Source organism: Sus scrofa, chromosome X (genome assembly GCF_054392235.1).
Source record: "Sus scrofa isolate SSC_HxYL_T2T_F1_AM1 chromosome X, Sscrofa_HxYL_maternal_Yorkshire_Landrace_v2.0, whole genome shotgun sequence".
Lineage (NCBI taxonomy): Eukaryota > Metazoa > Chordata > Mammalia > Artiodactyla > Suidae > Sus > Sus scrofa.
The window spans coordinates 22,807,346-22,828,809 of NC_139401.1; the positions used below are offsets into that span (position 1 = coordinate 22,807,346).

Sequence of the window (21,464 nt, forward strand, 5' to 3'; positions counted from 1 at the left end):
TTGAAGCTAATCTTGCCTGTATTTAAATTTAGCTAAGTTATTTACCATACCTTTCATGGACTTGGACTTACTATGTAGCATCTACCAATTTCAGTGTTTTCATATGAAAGAGGAGTAAAATGCCCACTATGAAGTTGCTGTGATGATTAAATGAGATAATACCTTTAAAATGTTGACACAGAGTAGGACAAAGAAAATACTGGTAGCTTCTTGGATCCCTTTTGTTTTAGCTATTCCTTTTTATGAAGGACTACTGCCGAAGTCTATTTAAATCTCTCAGTCCAAGGTACTGAAAATACCGCAAACACAGCCCCATCCTTCATTTTATTTAACTGCATCCTGCTTTCTCATATGGACCTGCTGCCCTAATTAATACTGACACTGTCATATGACTCCTTCACTCTGGGTTCTCTCTCTTTTTAACCATATTTATTTGAAACTCATTTGACTGTCACTGTGGTCCCTGAAGGTTTCTTTCCTTTTCCCTTCCCTGACCTAAACTACCTTTCTCCACTTCCTCTTTCTCTCTAATCTGAGTCTTTAGTCCTAGTCCTTCAGCCTTCCCTCACCTCTTTCCCAAGGTCATGTTAGTTTCTTCCCTTGAAACTTGAACATCTTTCAGTCTCAAATTCCACATCTCCTAGTGGAGGATCAGACCTACATCTCCTATAGGACCTTGTCTCAACTCTCCAGCTTCCTAGCCCCTCTTGCCTGCCATCATGATCAATACCTAATAACATCCTGAATTGTGTTTATTTTCTATTGTACTAAATAGGTGCTTCTAATTTGGGGGGGGGAGGGGTTAATACACCAACGACATTTGAAAACCAAGTCTAGCTACTGGCACTAGTTTAACATTTTTTGCCCTGGTAAAGACCATTAAAAATCATTTATGATCCTGATTTCTGTTTTAAAGGATATTTTAAAATGTTTTTAATTCTAACATTATACCCCAAAATAGAAGGGTATAATGTTAGAATAAAAAACATTTAAATTGAATAAATTTAGATTTATGAAAAATTGTATTGCCCTTATTCATTTTTATCTGCACCAGAGAAAACTATCAGGAAAATTCTTGAACAGGTATTTGAGAACCTTCATAATTGTCTCTTATACACCTTCTATTTCCTTAACATGGGTAGTTAACATTTGCATAGACCATTTCCATAACATGGGTAGTTAACATTTGCATAGTTTCCATTCTGAACCAAGTAATGTAACTATGTGTATGTCTCTGTTTATATGAGATAATTATCAGTATGTCATCCTACTGATAGCAAAACCAAGGTATAGGAAGTTTGGAACTTGCTCAAGGACTCATGTCTAATAAGCAGTAGAATTTAGAGCTGAACTCAGTTTTAGGGCCACACCTGTGGCATATGGAAGTTTCCAGGCTATGGGTCAAATTGGAGCTGCAGCTGCCGGCCTATGCCACAGCCACAGCCACAGCCAAGCAGGATCCCAGCCATGTCTACGATCTAACCCCATAGCTCACAATGCCAGATCCTTAACCCACTGAGTGAGGCCAGGGATCCAACCTGCATTCTCTTGGATACTAGATGGGTTCGTAACTCACTGAACCACCATGGGAACTCCTGAACTCAGTTATTTAGACTCCAATGTTCTTGACCACTAAGCCAAACTGCTAACAACTCTTTAGATTTTACAATATTGAGTATGGTTCTCTGTGCAAAATAAACACACCAATAGCTATGTGCAATGATGATGGCAGCTTTTACCATAATATATTGCATCTGAAGAACAGAATAATTGCTATATATACATCTGTGTGTGTGTGTGTGTGTATATATATATATATAATCTGTATGTATATCATATATATATATATATATATATATATATATATATATATAATGTATATTTTCCAAGTAGACCATTTCTACAGGTATTTACAAATGGTACTACCAAGAAGATTACTAGGTGTACAATATGTTACAACAACTGCAGTTAAACAGGGCCTTTGAAGGTCAGCTGGATTTGGTCACTCACTTCCAAAGAAGAGCGTGCAGAAAGGGACAAATATTACAGTGGGAAAAAACTGGCTAACACCACTTGACCAAGTGACCAAGGTTAACATTACCAGTGATAGCTCATGTTCCATCAGGTACCCTCCCCTTCATGCCATATGACTGATAATAAGGACACTTCACTTCTGTGATTTTTTTTCCAAAAATCCATAACCCAAGTCCAATCATGAGAAATTATATAAGGCATACCCAATTTGAAGGGTATTTTGTATTCCTCCAAATATCTCACCATTATTCCTCAAAACTGACAAGGTTATAAAAAATAAGGCAAGACAGAGACTATCACAAATCATACATAACAACAAAATTCAGTGTGGTGTCCTGGACTGGATCCTGGAGTAGAAAAAATATATTATTGTAAAGCAGGTGGTATAAAATCTGGAGTTTAGTTAATATGAACACAGCAGTGTTGATTTCTTATATTTGAAATGTGTACCATAGTAGCATGAGATAAGATTAGAGGAAACTGAAACTGGTTGAGGAGTATATGGGAACTCCTTGTACTATCCATGTAACTTTTCTCTAATTCTAACATCATTCCATATAAAAAGTTTAATGAAAACATTAACAAGAGATTCCACTGGCAAATTCCTTTGGAAACTTTGGATTAAATAATACCCATCTGAGTTTCTCAATTCCTATAATTATAGAGCTTCTGAGATACCTAATACACATTGTGAATCTGAGAGCATATAGGGCACTGTATTTTCCCAACACATTTGGCCAGCAACCCTTTTCTTCCTTCAAAAAGCATCTTTGCAGGATAAATATACTGACATAGAGAAGGCTTTTCTCAATGTGTCACTGACTTCTACCCAATATACAGCCATATTCAAATTTCAATCTCAACTTTGACTGAGGAGAGAACAATGCCATGAACATTTAAATGGCAAAAGACTTAAAACTTGAGGCTAATAGGATGGATGAGAGAATCAGCATTAAAATTAAATTTAATATGCTGCTTCAATTGACCAAACTTAAGAGGATAAATATTTAGTATACTTTCAGTTAAACAAAGAAAAAAAAATTCAACCGTATAATTACAGGATGAGGAATAACAGACTTAAAAGTCCATTATGTACCTATGAGCGAGTTTATGTCTTGAGTTTGTAGGTAGAATTAGTACAACTCTCATAGTCAGTGAAAAGGACCTAATGGGAAAGATAAGTCCATTTCTTCAGACTTTTAGTTTTATGTGCCACATTGTGAAATATCCACAATGAATCATTTCCAAAGGATAAGAAGCAAGATGGTATGCATCTTGGAAACTATGTCATACCTAGAAATATTGATAAAACTATAAATCTTACCCCAGTAAACAGAAAAATTAAGGTGATTTGATCATGGCTATTAAGTATATAAGGATAAAGTAAGAATCGAATTGATTCAGTTTAACTTTAGAAGTCAGAAGAAGGACCTAAGGAAGCAAAAATAGAGCAAGTTAGTTCAAAACCATCTTTGTAACCATTAAACTGCCTCATAATGGGATGGAGATCCTTGAAGCAAAGTGACCTCCTTGCCTCTAACACTGTACTAACAGAAGCTGGATGTCCACCTGCCCTATTTGCTGCCAGACTGTACAACGTACCTAATAAATTACTTTTATTTAGCTTTCTAGTGCTAAGATATCTGAATCTATGAAACCTCATGGAAGGAAAAAAATTGAGGCACTGCGACAAGTGACAAGTTATTGAAACACCTCTGAAGTTAATGTAGACCCCACCCTATCTTTCTTCTAACCAGTATACCTGAAATACTAACTGGAAACTGACTGAACAAATGCTGGAGTTTAGGCCAAGAATCAGAGGCAAAATGTCATGCTAAGTGTGTACCTAAGAGATTTCTGATGGTATAATTTAAGAGGATAGGGAACTGAGGAATTAATCTAGACCCAGTATTGTTACTCAAAAGGAATTTAGCAAAATAAACAAATACAAAAATAAGTTGATTTTTAAAAATTCACTATTTTTTCCTCCATGGAAATATCTGGCTTATAACAAAAGGTTATGTGGATAAGTTAAAGGCATGCTTCAAATTGCTCCCACACTGAGCTACAGCCTTCAATGGAGACATCTGGGACACAAATGAGGAGCAAAGGGTCTCAGAGTCCTTTAAATGCCTATTGGGTCAGCTCCTGAGAGTGAGTGTCCCTTTAAATTTTGTGTGGGTGGTGCCTGCTTACGTCACCCTAGTCTCAACTCTGTGATTGGTCAGCACATCAAAGCGGCTCCCTGACCCTGAGTCAAAGAATAGTTCCCTAGGTAACGCTCCCCGTAACTACCTACCAGAGCAGAGCACTGTGGGCGGCCTGTCTGTTGGTGAAGACCTGGACCTGATGAGAAAGAGGCCTGAGACCACGTCTTTTTCCACCTCTAGGTAGGCGAGAGGACAGCACCAACTTTATCTTTATCCAGAAATGGCCTGGGCCCCAGAGCGGAAAAGGGCAGAGCCTAATTCAAGAGATCCCAGAGCCAGCCAACATGGCCGGGATGGTAGAGGCAGGGGCAGGGGCTGGAGCAGCACTTCTAGCCATGTAGAGACTAGGGCTTCTGGCTCCCGAGAACCACCACTCTGCTTTAAAATAAACAACAGTATGGCTGGTGTGGTGATTGGTCGTGGTGGATCAAAAATAAAAGACATCCAAGGTATGACGAACACCAAAATAAAGATCATAAAGGGTGATTCTGAAGCAGAGGTAAAAATTTTTGGCAGCAGGGACATGAAAGCCAAGGCCAAAGCAGCTATAGAAGCTCTTATTAAGAATAAACAAGGAGGTTACAATTCAAGATCCAGTGTTGGTAATGCTGCCTCCCAACCCTCTGTTGGAAGAGGCTTAAGCAGAGATAACAGTGTTAGAGAAGCTCAGCCACTGATAGACTGGGATCAAATAAAGGCCGAAGTGGTAGAGTGGGAAAAAAGAAAATGGGCAGATTTACCGCCAATTCATAAAAACTTTTATGTAGAAACCAAAGCAACCAGCTCAATGTCTCAAGTGCAAGTAGACATTTGGAGAAAGGAAAATTTCAACGTAATGTGTAATGACTTGAAAGATGGTGAAAAACGTCCCATCCCCAATCCAATTTGTAAATTTGAGGATGCTTTTGGACCTTATCCTGAACTTATGAAAAGCATTAAAAAAGCTGGTTTTCAAAAGCCAACACCAATTCAATCCCAGGCATGGCCAATTGTTCTACAAGGAATAGATCTTATAGGAATTGCCCAAACTGGAACAGGCAAAACATTGTCCTATTTAATGCCTGGGTTTATTCATCTCAATTCTCAACCAGTGTCTAGGGGAAAAAGGAATGGACCTGGCATGCTAGTCCTTACACCGACAAGAGAATTAGCTCTTCAGGTGGGAGCTGAATGTTCCAAATATTCTTATAAAGGTCTTAAAAGTGTTTGTATATATGGTGGTGGAAATAGAAAAGGACAAATACAAGACATTATGAAAGGTGTAGACATCATTATTGCAACTCCTGGGAGACTGAATGATCTGCAAATGAATAACTTTGTCAACCTAAGAAGCATAACATACTTAGTCTTAGATGAGGCAGATAAAATGCTGGATCTGGGGTTTGAACACCAAATAATGAAGATTTTATTAGATGTGCGCCCAGACCGGCAGACCATTATGACAAGTGCGACTTGGCCAGATACCATTCGTCAACTTGCACATTCTTATTTAAAAGAGCCTATGCTTGTTTATGTTGGTACCCTGGATCTAGTAGCTGTAGACACAGTGAAGCAAAATATAATTATTACCACAGAAGAAGAAAAACGATCCCTTTTCCAAGAATTCCTACAGAGCCTGTCACCCAAAGACAAAGTCATTGTGTTTGTCAGTAGAAAGCTTATTGCTGATGACTTATCAAGTGATTTAAGTATCCAGGGCATACCTGTACAATCCCTGCATGGTGACAGAGAACAGAGTGATCGTGAGCGAGCATTAGATGACTTTAAAACTGGAAAAGTGAAAATACTGATTGCTACTGATTTAGCATCCCGAGGCCTCGATGTTAGTGATGTCACACATGTATTTAATTACAATTTTCCACGGAATATTGAAGAATATGTACACAGAGTAGGGCGTACCGGAAGAGCAGGGAAGATGGGCGAATCAGTCACACTTATGACCCAAGATGATTGGAAGGTTGCCGGTGAATTGATTGAAATTCTGCAAAGAGCAAATCAGAGTATCCCAGAAGATCTTCTATCAATGGCCGAACAATACAAATTACATAAACAAGAAAAGGAAACAGGAAAAAAGCCAAGAACACCTCAGGAAAAATTCAGAGAGTTTTACTGATGTCTACATTGAAGTTGTACCAGACTACTAGAAGGTTCAAGATATGTTCAAGTTATGTAGTATTCAAGTTACGCAAAGAAGTATCAGAAACATACTGGTGATTAGAAGACATTGAACTAATTCTTAACTAACATCAATAAACTTTCAATGTATGTTACTTAATAAAATCAAAAGTGTTTTGAAAATGAAAGAGTGAGAGACTATGTGGGAAAAAATTAAATGTGATGTGTTTGTTAAAGTATACGTTCTTTTATAGCCTTCCATGTCCACTTGTGTCTTCGCCAAAAGGCTTGGTAGAAGACAACAATGGTGCTTTTCTTGCTTTAAAATAGTTGTTCTGGGGAGTTCCCACCATGAAGCAGCAGAAATGAATCCAACTAGGAACCATGAGGTTGTGGGTTCGATCCCTGGCCTCGCTCAGTGGGTTAAGGATCCGGTGCTGCTGTGAGCTGCAGTGTAGATTGCAGATGCAGTTTAGATCTGGCATTGCTGTGGCTGTGGTGTAGGACAGCAGCTATAGCTCTGATTAGACCCCTAGCCTGGGAACCTCCATATGCTGTGGGTGTGGCCCTAAAAAGACCAAAAAAAAAAAAAGAGTTGCTCTGAATTGAAGCATACTTTTCATCAAGCTTATCCCAGTTAAACCTATTTTATTTCCCCCCAGTGGTTGGTGACACAACAATCGCTAAAAATATCTCCACTATTATTTCCTATTTTTTAAAATGATTTTAACTGTGTTTTAAAAAAATTATTGGAGTATAGTTAATCATTTCTGATTTTTTAAAAAAATAATTAGAAAATACATACTAAATCTTCTAGGAGATTCCATACTTCTCTTTTTTTCAGATAGATGTGACTAATAGAGCAGTGCGTCTGATTCACTGGGAATCAGATCCTTGTATGAACTCTCATGAAACATTGGTTAAAAACTCTGGGGCAATTACTTGCCTTCTGTAGGCCTCACTTTTTTCACTAATAAATTGGGATGGTTATTAAATAATTTGGGGGTCTCCTTCACTAAATTCCATATTATAATCAAATTGGTACCCCAGCCCTATGTTAATAATTTATTTTCTAATCTAGGGGAAAAGCACAACCTTGTGCAACAAATTGAACAATGCAACACTTTTTATGACCAGAATAGTACATTCTGCATCTTTATTGATTTTTGAAATGTGACTCACAGGTTGTCTTTATTTTCTTTTCATCTTATTTTTCAATTTGTCTTGAAAAGGTCAAAACCAGATACACACATTAGAGGAAAAGTTAATGTGAAAGAAAAATCTCTCTTCTATACTGGGGAAAACATTTTAAAATGATATTTTTGCCATAGAAACTAATTTTAGTAAAATTCCTAAATCTATAATTCTCTCTCTTGCATTATATTTAAAAGCAATATGCATCTTCTCACATTGAAAGAGGATATCTCACAATGATGCTGAATTGTATAATTCAGTGTTTATGAGAACATTAGAATGAGTCAAGCCTTAAAATTTCTGGCAAATAAAAAATAGTAATAATCCAGCAATGTGTTTTTTCTAGCATGTCCCAGCTGTAACTACAGTAAGAAGTCAGAAATGAAGGGAAATAAAGAGGTAGATATTCTGGGTAGAGGTGATTGAGGTTAAAAGTCTGGCTTTAAAGACTTTTTATAAAGGCCTAGAAAGCTCTTGATAACATTAAGAACGTTAACATTTTTGAGCATCTGAAATACATCTGGTGCTTTGTTTTGTAATCTGTAATTTTTATTTAAAACCCCCTAAGAAGGTAATCTTGCCCCTGTTTTACAGAAGATGAAGCAATGTCAGAGGAAGTAACTTGTCCAGGTTACCAAATCTAGTTAAACAAATTTTGTGGTATGTCATCTCAGATGTGACTGATTCCAATATTTACATTATTTTCTTGTCAATACAGTTAACTACATGAAAGGCAATATGCTTGTCTTAAGACTGGCCACAAGTTCACATTTAATGAAATGGAGAAGTACGTGCCAATTTACTCTAATGCAAAAGCAGTCCACAGCGGAATGTGTGAGAGAAGCACAAATCACTCGAATGAGTAATGATGAATGTTTAGCAAGTTGGAGTATATGTTATTTGCCAGAATTCCTCTTAGGGGCAATGCTGTATTTGTTAGAGAAAAGTGTAACAATTAAACTACTTGAGATAGAAAGTGAGGTTCCTCAATCATGTTCAAGTAACAACAAAAATCATCACTCAATGAGTAAGAAGAGGAGAGAAACATACATTTGTTCTTAGAGAAGAGTCTGAAAAGAAGAGCTATGGGGAAAAGTAAGTAGAAATAGAACAGTGGTTCTCAACCAAGGGTATCTCGCCCCTTCCCTTCAGGACACATGTAATCATATGTGAAGACAATACTGGTTGTTTCAGTTCTTGGGGTCTGGGGTGGTGGTGGCAATGTACTGCCAGCCCCTAGTAGAAGCCAGGGATGCTGCTAAACACCCTACAACCTACAGGACAGACCCCTACAACAAAGAATTATTTGGCCCAAAACATTAGTAGTGCTGAGATGGAGAACCCCTGAGAGCATAAGCCAAACAAAACAAAACCAATATCACTGTCACCAAAAAAGAACTGCAAAGGAAACAAATAGAGGATTTTTAAGTTACATCATATAGGCAGTGCAGAATATAACCCTACAACTTCCCTGTCCCTAGTATAGTCTGCATCAGTGGTTCTCCACCAAGGCCAATTTTGCAAGTATCTGGAGGCAGATTTCGTTGTCACAACTCCAGGAGAGGGGCACTGGCATCTCCTGAATAGAGTCCAGTGGTGCTGCTAAACACCCCATAATGCACGGACAACCCTAAAAACAAAGAATTATGGAGCCAAAATTTCAGTAGTGCTATAGTTAAACATTGCAATAGATTAAGCAAAACACCACCCCTACCCCCGGACCACCCAAGGCAACTGCAGAGAAACCAAGAACGGAATTCAGTGAGGAAAACAGAAAGAACATATTTCTTATACACTCTTCAATATAAAACTATCAACTTTCATTATCTTTGGTATAATCTATACTTATGACTGCCCATCAGAGTTGATTTTTGCCCCCTGGGCGATATTTGATGATGTCTGGAGATGTTTTTGGCTGTCCCACCTATGCAGCAAGATTTCTAATGTCATCTAATAGGTAGAGGTCAGCAACTAACATCCTATAATGCACAGAACAACACCCTACAACAGTGGATGTTTCAGCCTGGAAAGTCTATCATATTCGGGACAACAAACTGTGGTTTACATTGACTGACAAAGTTTTTGTGAATGAATGGATTTTTAGAAATTCAAATAAATACTGAGTTCTGTGGCCAAACTGGAACAGAGTGAAAGCAGGACACTGAGCATGCACTGACATCAGAGTTATTCCTATAAAATGCATAGCATGGTAATTTACTTTTAGTAGGTGCTCAACAAATATTAGACCCCTTCCACCCTGCCTATCTCATTACCTATTATATAATGCTTGTTTGCAATTTTGGGTACCATTACTCACTGTTTCCCCCATCTGGAATGCCCTTTCTCCTCCCTCCCGGCAGATTCATCATTCTGGGTCCAGCCAAAGTACCACATCTTCTCCAAGATCCTATCTGCTCTCCTCCATTTCAAAACTTGTAGCCCTCTCTACCTACCAGTAAAATGTTGATGTGTGTACCATACCAGTTTGCATTCCTAGAGAGAAAATTTTGAAAAATTCAAATTAAGAGGAATTTCACTATCAAATATTTAAATACATTATAAAAAGTATAACAGTTTGAATAGTTTTATCCTATAGGATTGACAAATCATGAGAGAACTGGCCAGAGCTAAATCTGCAGAAGAAGCTAGTATACAATAAATGTGGAGTTTTGAAATCACTGAAGAAAGAAAAGCCTATGCCAAAACAAGTTTTCAAAAATTAAAAAATATATAATGCACACCAGAACAATTTATCAATCATAAAATCCCTATTAAAAAGAATCCCCACTAGATTCTTGCTTTTTATAAAAAAATGAAAGAACCTGAAGCTCAAATAGGAATATAATAATTTTTTATATCAAAGTGGAAAAAATTTTAAAACATACAAGCAACAACAGAAAATTCAAGGTAAATATTAATAGCTTTAGCAATATAAACATGAAATGTGAAAAAGACTATGAAAGGCAAAGGAAACAGCAGAAAAATAATGTAAAATATGTAACACCCCCATAGTTATTTATATTTAATATACAGATATTTTTACAAACAAAAAATAAAGGATGAATCCCAAAATATATTTGTGGGCAGAAATATAAAGGACAATTTATCAGACAAACAAAGGAACAATAAATATGTACAAAAGTGCTTCACTTTTATAATCAAATGAATGAAAGTTAAACCAATGACAAAACTTTTTTCTCGAGAAAAATGGGCTGTAATTAGGAAAAAACCTGTGACTACCTATTACTAGTAATGATGTAGGGGAAAACATTAATAAATTATCATTTGATAAAATTATATTCCTTGGTGGGATAGTTGAGTCTGCATAAAATTTGCATATGTTTAATAGACTTAGACCCAATATTATCAAATCTAGATATTTACCCTAAGGAAATTATTATATATACACACCAAGATACAAGGTTATTTACCATAGGATTGCTTAAAATAATTAATTTTTGAAAAAAATCTTCAAAGTCCTAAGATAGAGTTTTAGCTAAAAAAAAAAAAAAAAAACTGTAGTGTATCTATTCATGATTTAGGATAGTAGAAATCATGTTCTTAAAGAATAAAAGTATGAGGAAGTTAATTTATAAAATCATCTCTACTTTTTAGAAAACTATACTGGTCTGTATATCAATATAGTAAAAAAACAGATAAGCTGGACACATACAGACATACATCAATGATAGTTATAATTTTCTACATTATGTAGTTATAGGTGATTTTAATTCTTATTTTATTTTTTTAAATTTCTACAAAATAACATAACTTTTATCTTAATAAAAATGACATTGATATACCTGGAGAAAACTCTAATTTGAAAAGATAACATACACTCCAATATCCACAGCAACACTATTTACAATAGCTAAGATATGAAAGCAACCAAAACGTCCATCAACAGAGGAATGGATAAAGAAGATAAACACACACACAACATAAAGTTAGAGAATCAAATAAAGACAAATACCATATGACACCATATTTATGTGGAATCTAATAAAAATGATACATAAGAACCTATTCACAAAACAGAAACAGATTCACAGACATAGAAAATAAACTTACGGTTACTAAAGGGAGTGGGGAAGGGATAAATTAGGAGTTTGGGATTAGCAGGTACAAACTGCTATACATAAAAGAGATAAACTAGATCCTATCGTATATTTACTATCCTGGGGAGTTCCCACTGTGGCAACGAATCTGACTGGTATCCATGAGGATGAGAGTTTAATCCATGGCCTAGCTCAGTGGGTTAAGGATCCAGCGTCGCTGTGAACTGTGGTGTAGTTCACAGATGCAGCTCAGATCTGGCATTGCTGTGGCTATAGTTCTGGTTCAGGCTGGCAGCTGCAGCTCCAATTCGACTCCTAGCCTGGGAACTGCCATATGCCTCAGGTGCAGTCCTAAAAAGCAAATAAATAAATAAATATATTTACTATCCTGTAATAAACCATAATGGAAAAGAATATGAAAAATATACGTATAACTGATTTATTTTGCTATACACCAGAAGCTAACACAACATTGTAAATCAACTACATGGCAATAAAATTTTTAAATAATGTTGATCATAATTTTTGAATAACTGAAGAAATTAATTCAAGAGGCACTGTAGTTGAAGGGATTCAAAGTACAAGCATCTTCTGTTTCACCCATTAAAATGTAGAAATCATTAAGGGGAAACTTGGCTCTTTTAAACCACTGCAACTTAAGGTGCCAAAAACAATGCCTGTGAAAAATAGTAGGAGCACAGTAAATATATCAATGAATTAACAAAGGACAAATGGAAAGAAAGAAGGAAGGGAGGGAAATAAGTCCATTATTTAATTTTCATTTATTAAGGGTAAGCCTTTTTTTTTTTCTTTTTTCTTTTTTCTTTTCCCACTGTACAGCAAGGGGGTCAGGTTATCCTTACATGTATACATTACAATTACATTTTTCCCCCACCCTTTCTTCTGTTGCAACATGAGTATCTAAGCCTTTCTATTTCTGTTTCTCATTTTGCCTGGTAACATCTACTGGCCTCCTTCACCTTCTGTTCAATAATAATAATAATGTTAACTGTTCTTAACTACAAAAAAAGAGAAAAAACAAAGGGATACAGGAAGTTGTAGGAAGTGCTAGATGTGTCTATTCCCTTGTTTGCAGTGAGAGTGTAACAGGTGTTTGCAAATGTCCAAATTCATAAAATTGTACAAATTATATATGCACAATTCTTGGTATATAATAATAACTCAATAAAACTATTAATAAAAAAGGAAGAAAAGAATAGGGCATGGCTTCCAACTTAGAGATCCTTTCTTATGTTGTCCTTTTACATGCAACCAATGGGAACTCCAGTTCTGTTCCCTTGTTTTTTGTTTTTTTTTTTTTTTGCTTTTATAATTGCATGGATTTTGCCATCAAGGTTTTCTAACTCATATCGAAATAAAAAGTCAAAAATGATCAGATAATATTGCTAAAAGGAACAAATGATACTGCAATACTTTTGAAGAATATGATTCAATTTTATTTAAAACCACTAACTATAACTATTTGTAAATATCTCATCATGTCTGTCAGTAGTCAGAGACAAATTTGCCAGGATACGCCAAAACATTAATAATGACCATCTCTGGGGAGCAAAGTTGGGGAAAGCAATTAATTATGAACCTCTCTTACTTTTGTAATTAAAAGTAGTTCATGTATGAATACCAGAGACAGTATATATAATTAAGATTAAGTCTAAGACTTGAAATTTCAGCCTCTTTTTCAAGAAAACAATCCAGAGAATCTCAAAGAAATCTACATTTGTGCAAACATAAAATTTGTGGGCTGGAGTTCCCGTCGTGGCGCAGTGGTTAACGAATCCGACTAGGAACCATGAGGTTGCGGGTTCGGTCCCTGCCCTTGCTCAGTGGGTTAAGGATCCGGCGTTGCCGTGAGCTGTGGTGTAGGTTGCAGACACGGCTTGGATCCTGCGTTGCTGTGGCTCTGGTGTAGGCTGGTGGCTACGGTTCCGATTCGACCCCTAGCCTGGGAACCTCCATATGCCGCGGGAGCGGACCAAGAAATAGCAAAAAGACCAAAAAAAAAAAAAAAAAAAAAAAATTTGTGGGCTCTTTTTGGTTTTACTTGCAAAATTTGGAATTGTTTTAAGGAAAAAGCAAGTAGCTGCATTAAAAAGTAAAAAGTATTACTTATACAGATATTATGATTTCTATCCATGTAATGACCTATCTTTCTAATGGCATCAATAAATGAATAAGAAGAGGAAGAGGAGATGATGATTTGTTGTTTGTGCATAGCACCCACAGGAAGGGTTATTTTTATCTCATTTTACACATCAGGAGACAAATGCTCAGAGAGGTCACATAGCTTCTAGCTCTGTGCTGAAAATTAGAGATTCGACAAAGAAGCAGGGTAAAGTACACAGAAACATAGGACAGATGACAGAGACATTATTGGGGAAACCATATGGGTATCTCATTTTGTACCAGAAAGTACCCTGTGAATGTACTTTCACACTAAGCCAAGTTTTTCTTATTCTTCTTCCCTGGCCTCAAGTGTGTCTGTAGCTTTTCTAATGCTGGAGAAACCTGAATGGTGTTCTCAAAGTTTAAATGGACAGAACTACAATCACAGACTAATGCAATCGAACTTTTCAAAAGTCATTTTAAAAGATGTCTCAACAGGATGTTTGGCATCTGTTCACCTAATCATTTAATAAACTATGAACCACAACAGCAATACAAGAAAAGTAAGGATGATATTAAGAAAAACTGCAATATGGAGTTCCCATCGTGGCACAGCAGAAACGAATCCAAATAGGAACCATAAGGTTGCAGGTTCAATCCCTGGCCTTGCTCAGTGGGTTAAGGATCCAGCATTGTCGTGAGCTGTGGTGTAGGTCACAGACGCGGCTCAGATCCCACGTTGCTGTGGCTCTGGTGCAGGACAGCAGTAACAGCTCTGAATCGACCCCTAGCCTGGGAAACTCCATGTGCTGCAGATGCGGCCCTAAAAAAAAAAGACAAAAGCAAAAAAAAAGAAAAAGAAAAAAGAAAGACTGCAATAAAGTTTTCATATTCCTGTCTGAGGGGAAGGGACGGGAGTGTAAGATAAGCAAGAGAAGTTGCCAGGATAATAAATCATAAATTCAGTAATCAATTTATAACATCTGAATCCCTGGCAATGAAATTATGAACTGCCACCTTAGCAATATTTACAGTGGCAGACACTGGTGGTTTACCTGCAAACAGTTACCCAAACCACATCCTTCCTATGGCCCCTTCTATTTGCTGGCATGATCCACTTCCCATTTAGTTGAAAAGGTCAGGAACTCATTTTCCTAATCTTCCCTGTAGCTAAAGCATAGGCATGTGACTCAGACTTGGCCTATGAGATTGACAAGTTTGGCTACTTTAAAGAAAGATCCTCCTCCCTTAAGAAGAGTCATGTAAGGATGAGCTCTCCTTCCTGTTTTTGCACAAAGTTTTGTGAAGACATGAGGTAGCAAAGATAATTTTTAGACAATGAGGAAATAAACATGAAGAATACCAAGATGCTAAGCATGACCAGATGCAAATTTGGAAAGCACCTGGATCCTGGATGACATAACTGCTGCTGAATTAAGCCCCATGTGGCAACTATGGAGGTGTTCTGCTCAGATCTCTGTTTAAGAAAGAGCTTGCTGGAAGTCGTGAGAAGTGCAGTTAGCTGATAGTCTCCAGCTTAGAACAATCCATGACAGCATCTGAGCTGAGGTCAAGCTCCTCCAGAAGTCCTAGCCAGTAACTGGGCACAGTGGGTCACTAGGGCCCAGGCATTTCTGCCCAACATGAAGACTCCTCTAGGGGCCATCATTAGCCAGCTGTGTGTTTCTCAAAGCCTCACTATAGTCTTAGGCTCTTCCCTACCCAGTCTTTCTTCCTTTTCCCTCTTCTTTCACAGATGTCAGACACGACCTGTGGTCAAGGATTTCTCTGACTATTCCTGATCCTTTTCCTCTTCATCTTTCATCAATGTTACATCCAGTAAATACTGGACTCAAAAAGAACATCCAGGAATCTCCTACATTTGAACTTTGCATATTATGAAATAGTAAATGTTTAAGTCATTATTCATTGAGCATTGTATTACCCGAAGAATCTTCACTGAAAAAATGGGGAAAATAGCCATAGATTACCTCCTGTTGTGGCAGTGAATTTTCCATTATTGAGAAGAAGCCCCAATAAGGTGTACTTTACTAGGATGAGGGTTAACTATAATAAGCAAATTCTTCCCTTAGATATTTATTTAATGGGGACACTAAAAACACAGGATTCTATAGGGAATTGCTGTAATTTTATTTTTAAAAATTGGAAGCATATCATAAAAAAAAGCCCAGCTTTTGGACAGTCAGCATCAATTAGAGGAAGAAGTGAGAAACCAGCAGAATAAAAACTTGAGCAGCAGTCATAAAGAGACCCAATATCAAGGTCATATGAACCAATAGTTCTAACAGCATTCACACTTGGATGCACCTGGAGTACATCACTGGCTTTGACAGATTTGAAATGTAGCCAACCAAAGAATTTCTTGCCAATCAACATTGAAGGGCTCAGAGTGAATAATTCTACCTAATTGAGATACATAGCCAAAAGCAATGGGAATCTTCCCTTGAACACACACACACACACACACACACACACACACAAAACCTTTGCACACAGAAGCAAATAAGCAGAGAGGAACTGATGGCCCATTTTGGCTTTTCCACCTGAGCTTGAAAATCCAATTTAAAAAAAAAGGAAAGAGCAAGTATTTTCTAAGCGAATACTAAGCAAGTCAGCAAAACACTTCTCTCCCTCTCTTCTCCCTTCCTGTAACCCAAGCACCTTTCCCTTAATAAAAAAAATGGTAATTTGGGATTTATTGGTATATTGATGGGATGAAAATCTATAATTAAGTGGAAAGATAGAAGAACTGGTCCCCTCTATGCTGACTCCTCCATTTTACTTCCCAAATACCACCGAAGCTGGTCAGTGCCATTCAAGTTCAGACAACTGTAATCTTTGACCTCTCCTCCTCAACTCTCCTTTCACCATAGTAAAAGCCTGTTACTGCTTACTGCTTACACTCCCTGTAAATGTTACCTTTCGGGCCCCTTCTACTGCAACTTCTGTTTTCTTCTAGCCCTTCCAACAGGGTAAAATGTCTGCAATGATGTCTACCCACGTTAAACAAAGTCCATGCTATCATCCAAACCTTAGAATTTGTGGTAAACTTTCAACAATGAAAACGGTGATATGTTTGCGGGTCCTAATGAAAGTTTCAATTGGAACACATTTCTCAGAGTCATCAAAATCCCTTTGAAGCCTGAACTAATTGCTTTTAGGCTTGGGTCTTCTGAAAATCCATACGGTATTTACATATGTTTTAATTGTCTCTGGAATCAATAAACATGGCCTTGTCACATCCCTTCCCAGGCATTTATTTTTGTTATGTTTGTAGGCATTTCCTATAACACACACAGTCTTTCACAATGGCTTCCCATGAAGCACCATTATGATGTTCCATTTTAATTTTCCTCTCTCATGGATAAGACAGTGTAAAATGATCTTAACTAAAGGAAATAAACATTTTATACTTCTGGGAAAGACTCTCCTCCTTACTTCCACCTTCTATAGTAGGCACACTCTTTGTGTGTATGTGTGTGTGTCCAGTTTTCTGAGAACACACAGCCTGTTTGACCACTACCTCCTCCAGACCTCACTCTGTCAATCAGAACTCAGAACATCACGCATAATATGTAGAGTAAGCTGAACTTACTGCTTCTGTAGATGAGGGACAAATATCTTTCCTCCTTTATAGAAGATAATTGTTGCTGCCTCCAGATTCAAACATGGCGTAATGGTTAAGGGTGAAGTCTTAGGAGTCTGAAACAACTGATATAAGTCTCAGTCTGCCACTCACAATGAGTTACATGAATTTGGGTAAGTTCTATACAAACCCTAATTCTTGGTTCCATCAGCTGTAAAAGATGAATGGTAATTTTAATTCCTACTTCATGAAGATTAGATGACATATATATATGTATATATATAGCACCCATGATAAAAGACTATTTACGTTATACTCAATGGTTTTTTAAAACAAGAGAAGTTGGCATGGGGAGATGATGGTCACACCCAGGCCACTTCAACCTGTCACTCCTTCAAATAGATGTTAACGTATTACAAAAGAATTTCTAAAATATGGTAGTTTTGTTTTAGGAAGTGCTTCCATGGAGGGAACACTTGTTGGGTCTGCCTGTAGAACATATCTATTCTTGAGCTTTCTTTCTCTCTGCATGTCTGCTCCATTCTTCTCCTTTCACAGGCTGCCTTTCACTGTTTTTTTCCCATGTACATGGTGGAAGCTGGTTGATTCCACAACTCTCTGGTTTAAGTTACATCTGTTCACAATATCAATGTAGATTGAGCTAGACTGTCTTAGCTCCAGCTTATTTCTATAAGAGAGGATTTGATAGGTCCAATTTGGATCAGATGTCCCCTTACAGTCCAAACAAATGTTGCAGGTGGGAAGGCTAGTGGTAATAGGGCCTTCTACCAAAAACATAGCTGCAAAGGGTGGGAAAAAAATGTAATTGTAATGTATACATGTAAGGATAACCTGACCCCCTTGCTGTACAGTGGGAAAAAAAAAAAAAACATAGCTGCTAGGACCCCTGTTTTTGAATGAAGGTAAACTTTTGAGAAAAGGGATTTTAAAAGCTACAGTATTAAATAATCAAAGTATTAAATAACGAGAAAGCTCATATATTTATGTTACAGATCCAGTTAGTAGTTCTAGTTGTCATACACAGACTATCAAAGTTCTTTTTAGGCATTTCTTTGAAATATTAACATTTTGTACCATCTAGAGAATCAACTCATTGGCATATCTTATAATTTATTTGATAACATATATTATTCATCCCATTTCTGGAAACTTTCATAAGATCACATGACAAGCAATATTTACTTCTAATCAATTTTAATAACCATTTGCCAAGGACAGGACTCACAATAACTTTTATGTCATATTTCCCAAGCCTATTCTTTGTAATATCTGAAACTGTTTGATTAATAAACATTCCTGTCTAAAGTAAGAGAACCCTTATCACTTAAATTTATCTGCCCCCAAAACACTTTTACATAAAATTTAATTTCATTATCAGATCATATCATCATACTTTGATATTTATATATTAGCGCTAAAAATATACGTTGAGCTTTATTTACAATGGTCATTTAGCTAAGACAAAGTTGTTTCTTGGCACTATCTACTTTTTATATCATACTAAACCACAAATAAATTGATTTAGGATGACTCAAATACATCAGAGTTTTTTTTCTTATTTACTACAGGTCTAATTCATTATCATACCCCATTCATTTATTATTGATGTGTTAGCTCAATATATCAGTTTGCTATGCTGAGATTTAAGTAGTCCATGTAGGAAACTAAATAAATATTAATCACATTTGCTGCTTCAGAAAATATCTTAAAGTACAACATCTAATGTGCCAGAAAATATAAATCTTAAGATTGTACAAAGTATCACTTGAAGTCAAAGAATCTTGAAAAGAAGGAAAATAAACTATGCAGTTAAATGTGGATTAAACCATTGAAGGAAAGATGTTGCAAAGGCAAAATTGGTTGGTTCAGAGGAGTGGTTTCATGGAATTTTTCAAGTCAAATATTTTATTTGCTATCATATAAATACCCTCTATATACTTTTTTGATATTATGGAAGGGGTAGGAATTGAAGGGCTTTTTCCCCAGCTTACCTGAGGTATAACTGGCATACAGCATTGTGTAAGTTTAAGGTACACAACATATTGATTTGACACACTTACATACTGCAAAATAATTACACATAATTACCCTTTCTTTTTTTGTGGCTAGAACATTTAAGATCCACTCCCTGCACAACTTTCAAGCATATAGTATATTATTAACTCTAATCACCATATTGTACATTAGAACTTCTTCATCTTATCATTGGAAGTTGATATTCTTTGACCCTAAAGATTTTATATACATCTTGGCAATTCTAGTTCCAAACAAAGGTTCCAAATTCAAGCATAATTTGGGGTAGAGAGAAGAAAAATGACCCAGATCACCAGTTTTACATGCTTACATGCTTAGATTGCTAGGACAAATGATCTCCATCACTGGTGGCAAGGCCCAGTGTTTATTTAGAAACCTAACTCTGGGGGTTTCATGGCAAACCACGGTGCCTCCTGAGCCCTCAGCCATGAGCCAGTGCAGAAATATCAGACCTAAATTAAATGCCAGTGCTCCTGTGCAAAATCTACCAGAAGCAAGGACAAAAATCTATCTGGACTTCACGAGACAGCCATAAGTCCTCCATCCTACTGCCTTACCTACCAGTATAAAATGAGGAAATGCATATGCGCAGACAAAGCACCATGCTTACAGAGATGACAAAACTTCTGAAATATCATCTCTGGCAAGTATACATCTCCCAGTGTAGGACCTGTGCCCTAATTCATCTGACTCTGGAACATTCAAAGAAAGCTTTCATTATTTTGTAAGCAATTCCACCATATGACCACCTGAACTCCTCTTAGCTATCAGATCATATGGCCCAGGAATAGATCAGGGACCTCTAGAGAGATTGTCACTAAAACATTACCATTGTGACACTGGTATCTCACCATGTCCCTGACAATACTGATAAGAGACAGCTGGATTTGGGAGGTCAGGCTAGGGTCCAGATTGGGTACAAGCTCTACCATATTATTTACATTCCTTTTTTTAAAAAAATGAAACACACATAAAATTATAAAAACAACAGATATCTACAGCTAAATTTAGCAAATGCTAATATTCTGTCATATTTATTTTGTTAAGAAATGCAAGACTACAGAGTGCTGAAATTCTTCTACCTTATCCTATTTCTCTTCCTCGTATTCCAGGGGTAACCACAAGTTGGTATGCAATCTTCCCATGTATATTTCAGATGTTTACTACTTACATGTGTGCTCACTAACAATATACAGTATTGTTTCATGCTTTAAATTTTACATAAATTGAGTCACACCATATGACTTCTTTTCAATTTTTTTTATTGTATAGTAAAATTCAGCAAAGCTGACATGTACATTTGGTTCATTCATTTAAATTGTTTAACAGCATGCCAGTTGATGACAATGTGACAATTTATTCATCACTTTAGGGACAGATATATAGGTTATTTGCAGGTTTGGGAGGTATTACAAAAAATGCTGCATTGAATATTCTTATACATGTCTCTCTGTAGAAGTTTAAATCTCTAAGACATATACAAGATTGTTATTCAAATGAAATACATCAATATGACCATGCCAGTCATATGTTTATTCTGATTGGTTGGTGCCTCTTATAACAGTTATCAAGTATTGTGAATATGACCGAGAAGAGTAATCTCTGGGTCATAAAGTATGTCCAACTTCACCTTCACTATATATTACCAATAGCTCTTCAAAGTTAAACCAACTTACACTCCCACTAGCAGTTTAGTATGTGCATTCTTGTTTTTCAACAGTTGATAGGCTTCCTAACTTTCTGATGAGAATGAAGTGTTGTCTTATTTTAATCTGCAGTTTTGTGATTACTAATCAGGTGAAACAGCATCTGTTTATCAGCCATTCAGAACTCTTTTTTTGTAAATTGCCTGATAATAGCCTTTATCCACCTTCTATGGAGTTGTCTATCTTTCTGTAGTTGACTTTTAAGTGTTCTGTACTGATTCTGCATATTAATCATTTGTCAATTATAAGGGTGCTTGTATCTTATTGCCATCTGTCCCTTAAGTTTCACTTTCTTTACAGTGACACCCTACGGAATACCACTGGGGGGGCTCTATACATTTGGGTAAATCATGAAAAACTC

At 36.6% G+C, this 21,464-nt stretch overlaps 2 protein-coding genes across 1 annotated transcript; one reads left to right on the plus strand and one right to left on the minus strand.

The window, feature by feature from the left end:
- LOC110257826 (uncharacterized) overlaps nt 1–21,464 on the minus strand; it is an 830,584-nt gene that overhangs the window by 544,553 nt on the left and 264,567 nt on the right.
- DDX53 (DEAD-box helicase 53) lies at nt 4,299–6,542 on the plus strand. The gene has a single exon (XM_021080573.2). It carries the CDS (start codon nt 4,465–4,467, stop codon nt 6,355–6,357), a length of 1,893 nt encoding a protein of 630 aa, XP_020936232.1. The 5' UTR covers nt 4,299–4,464; the 3' UTR covers nt 6,358–6,542.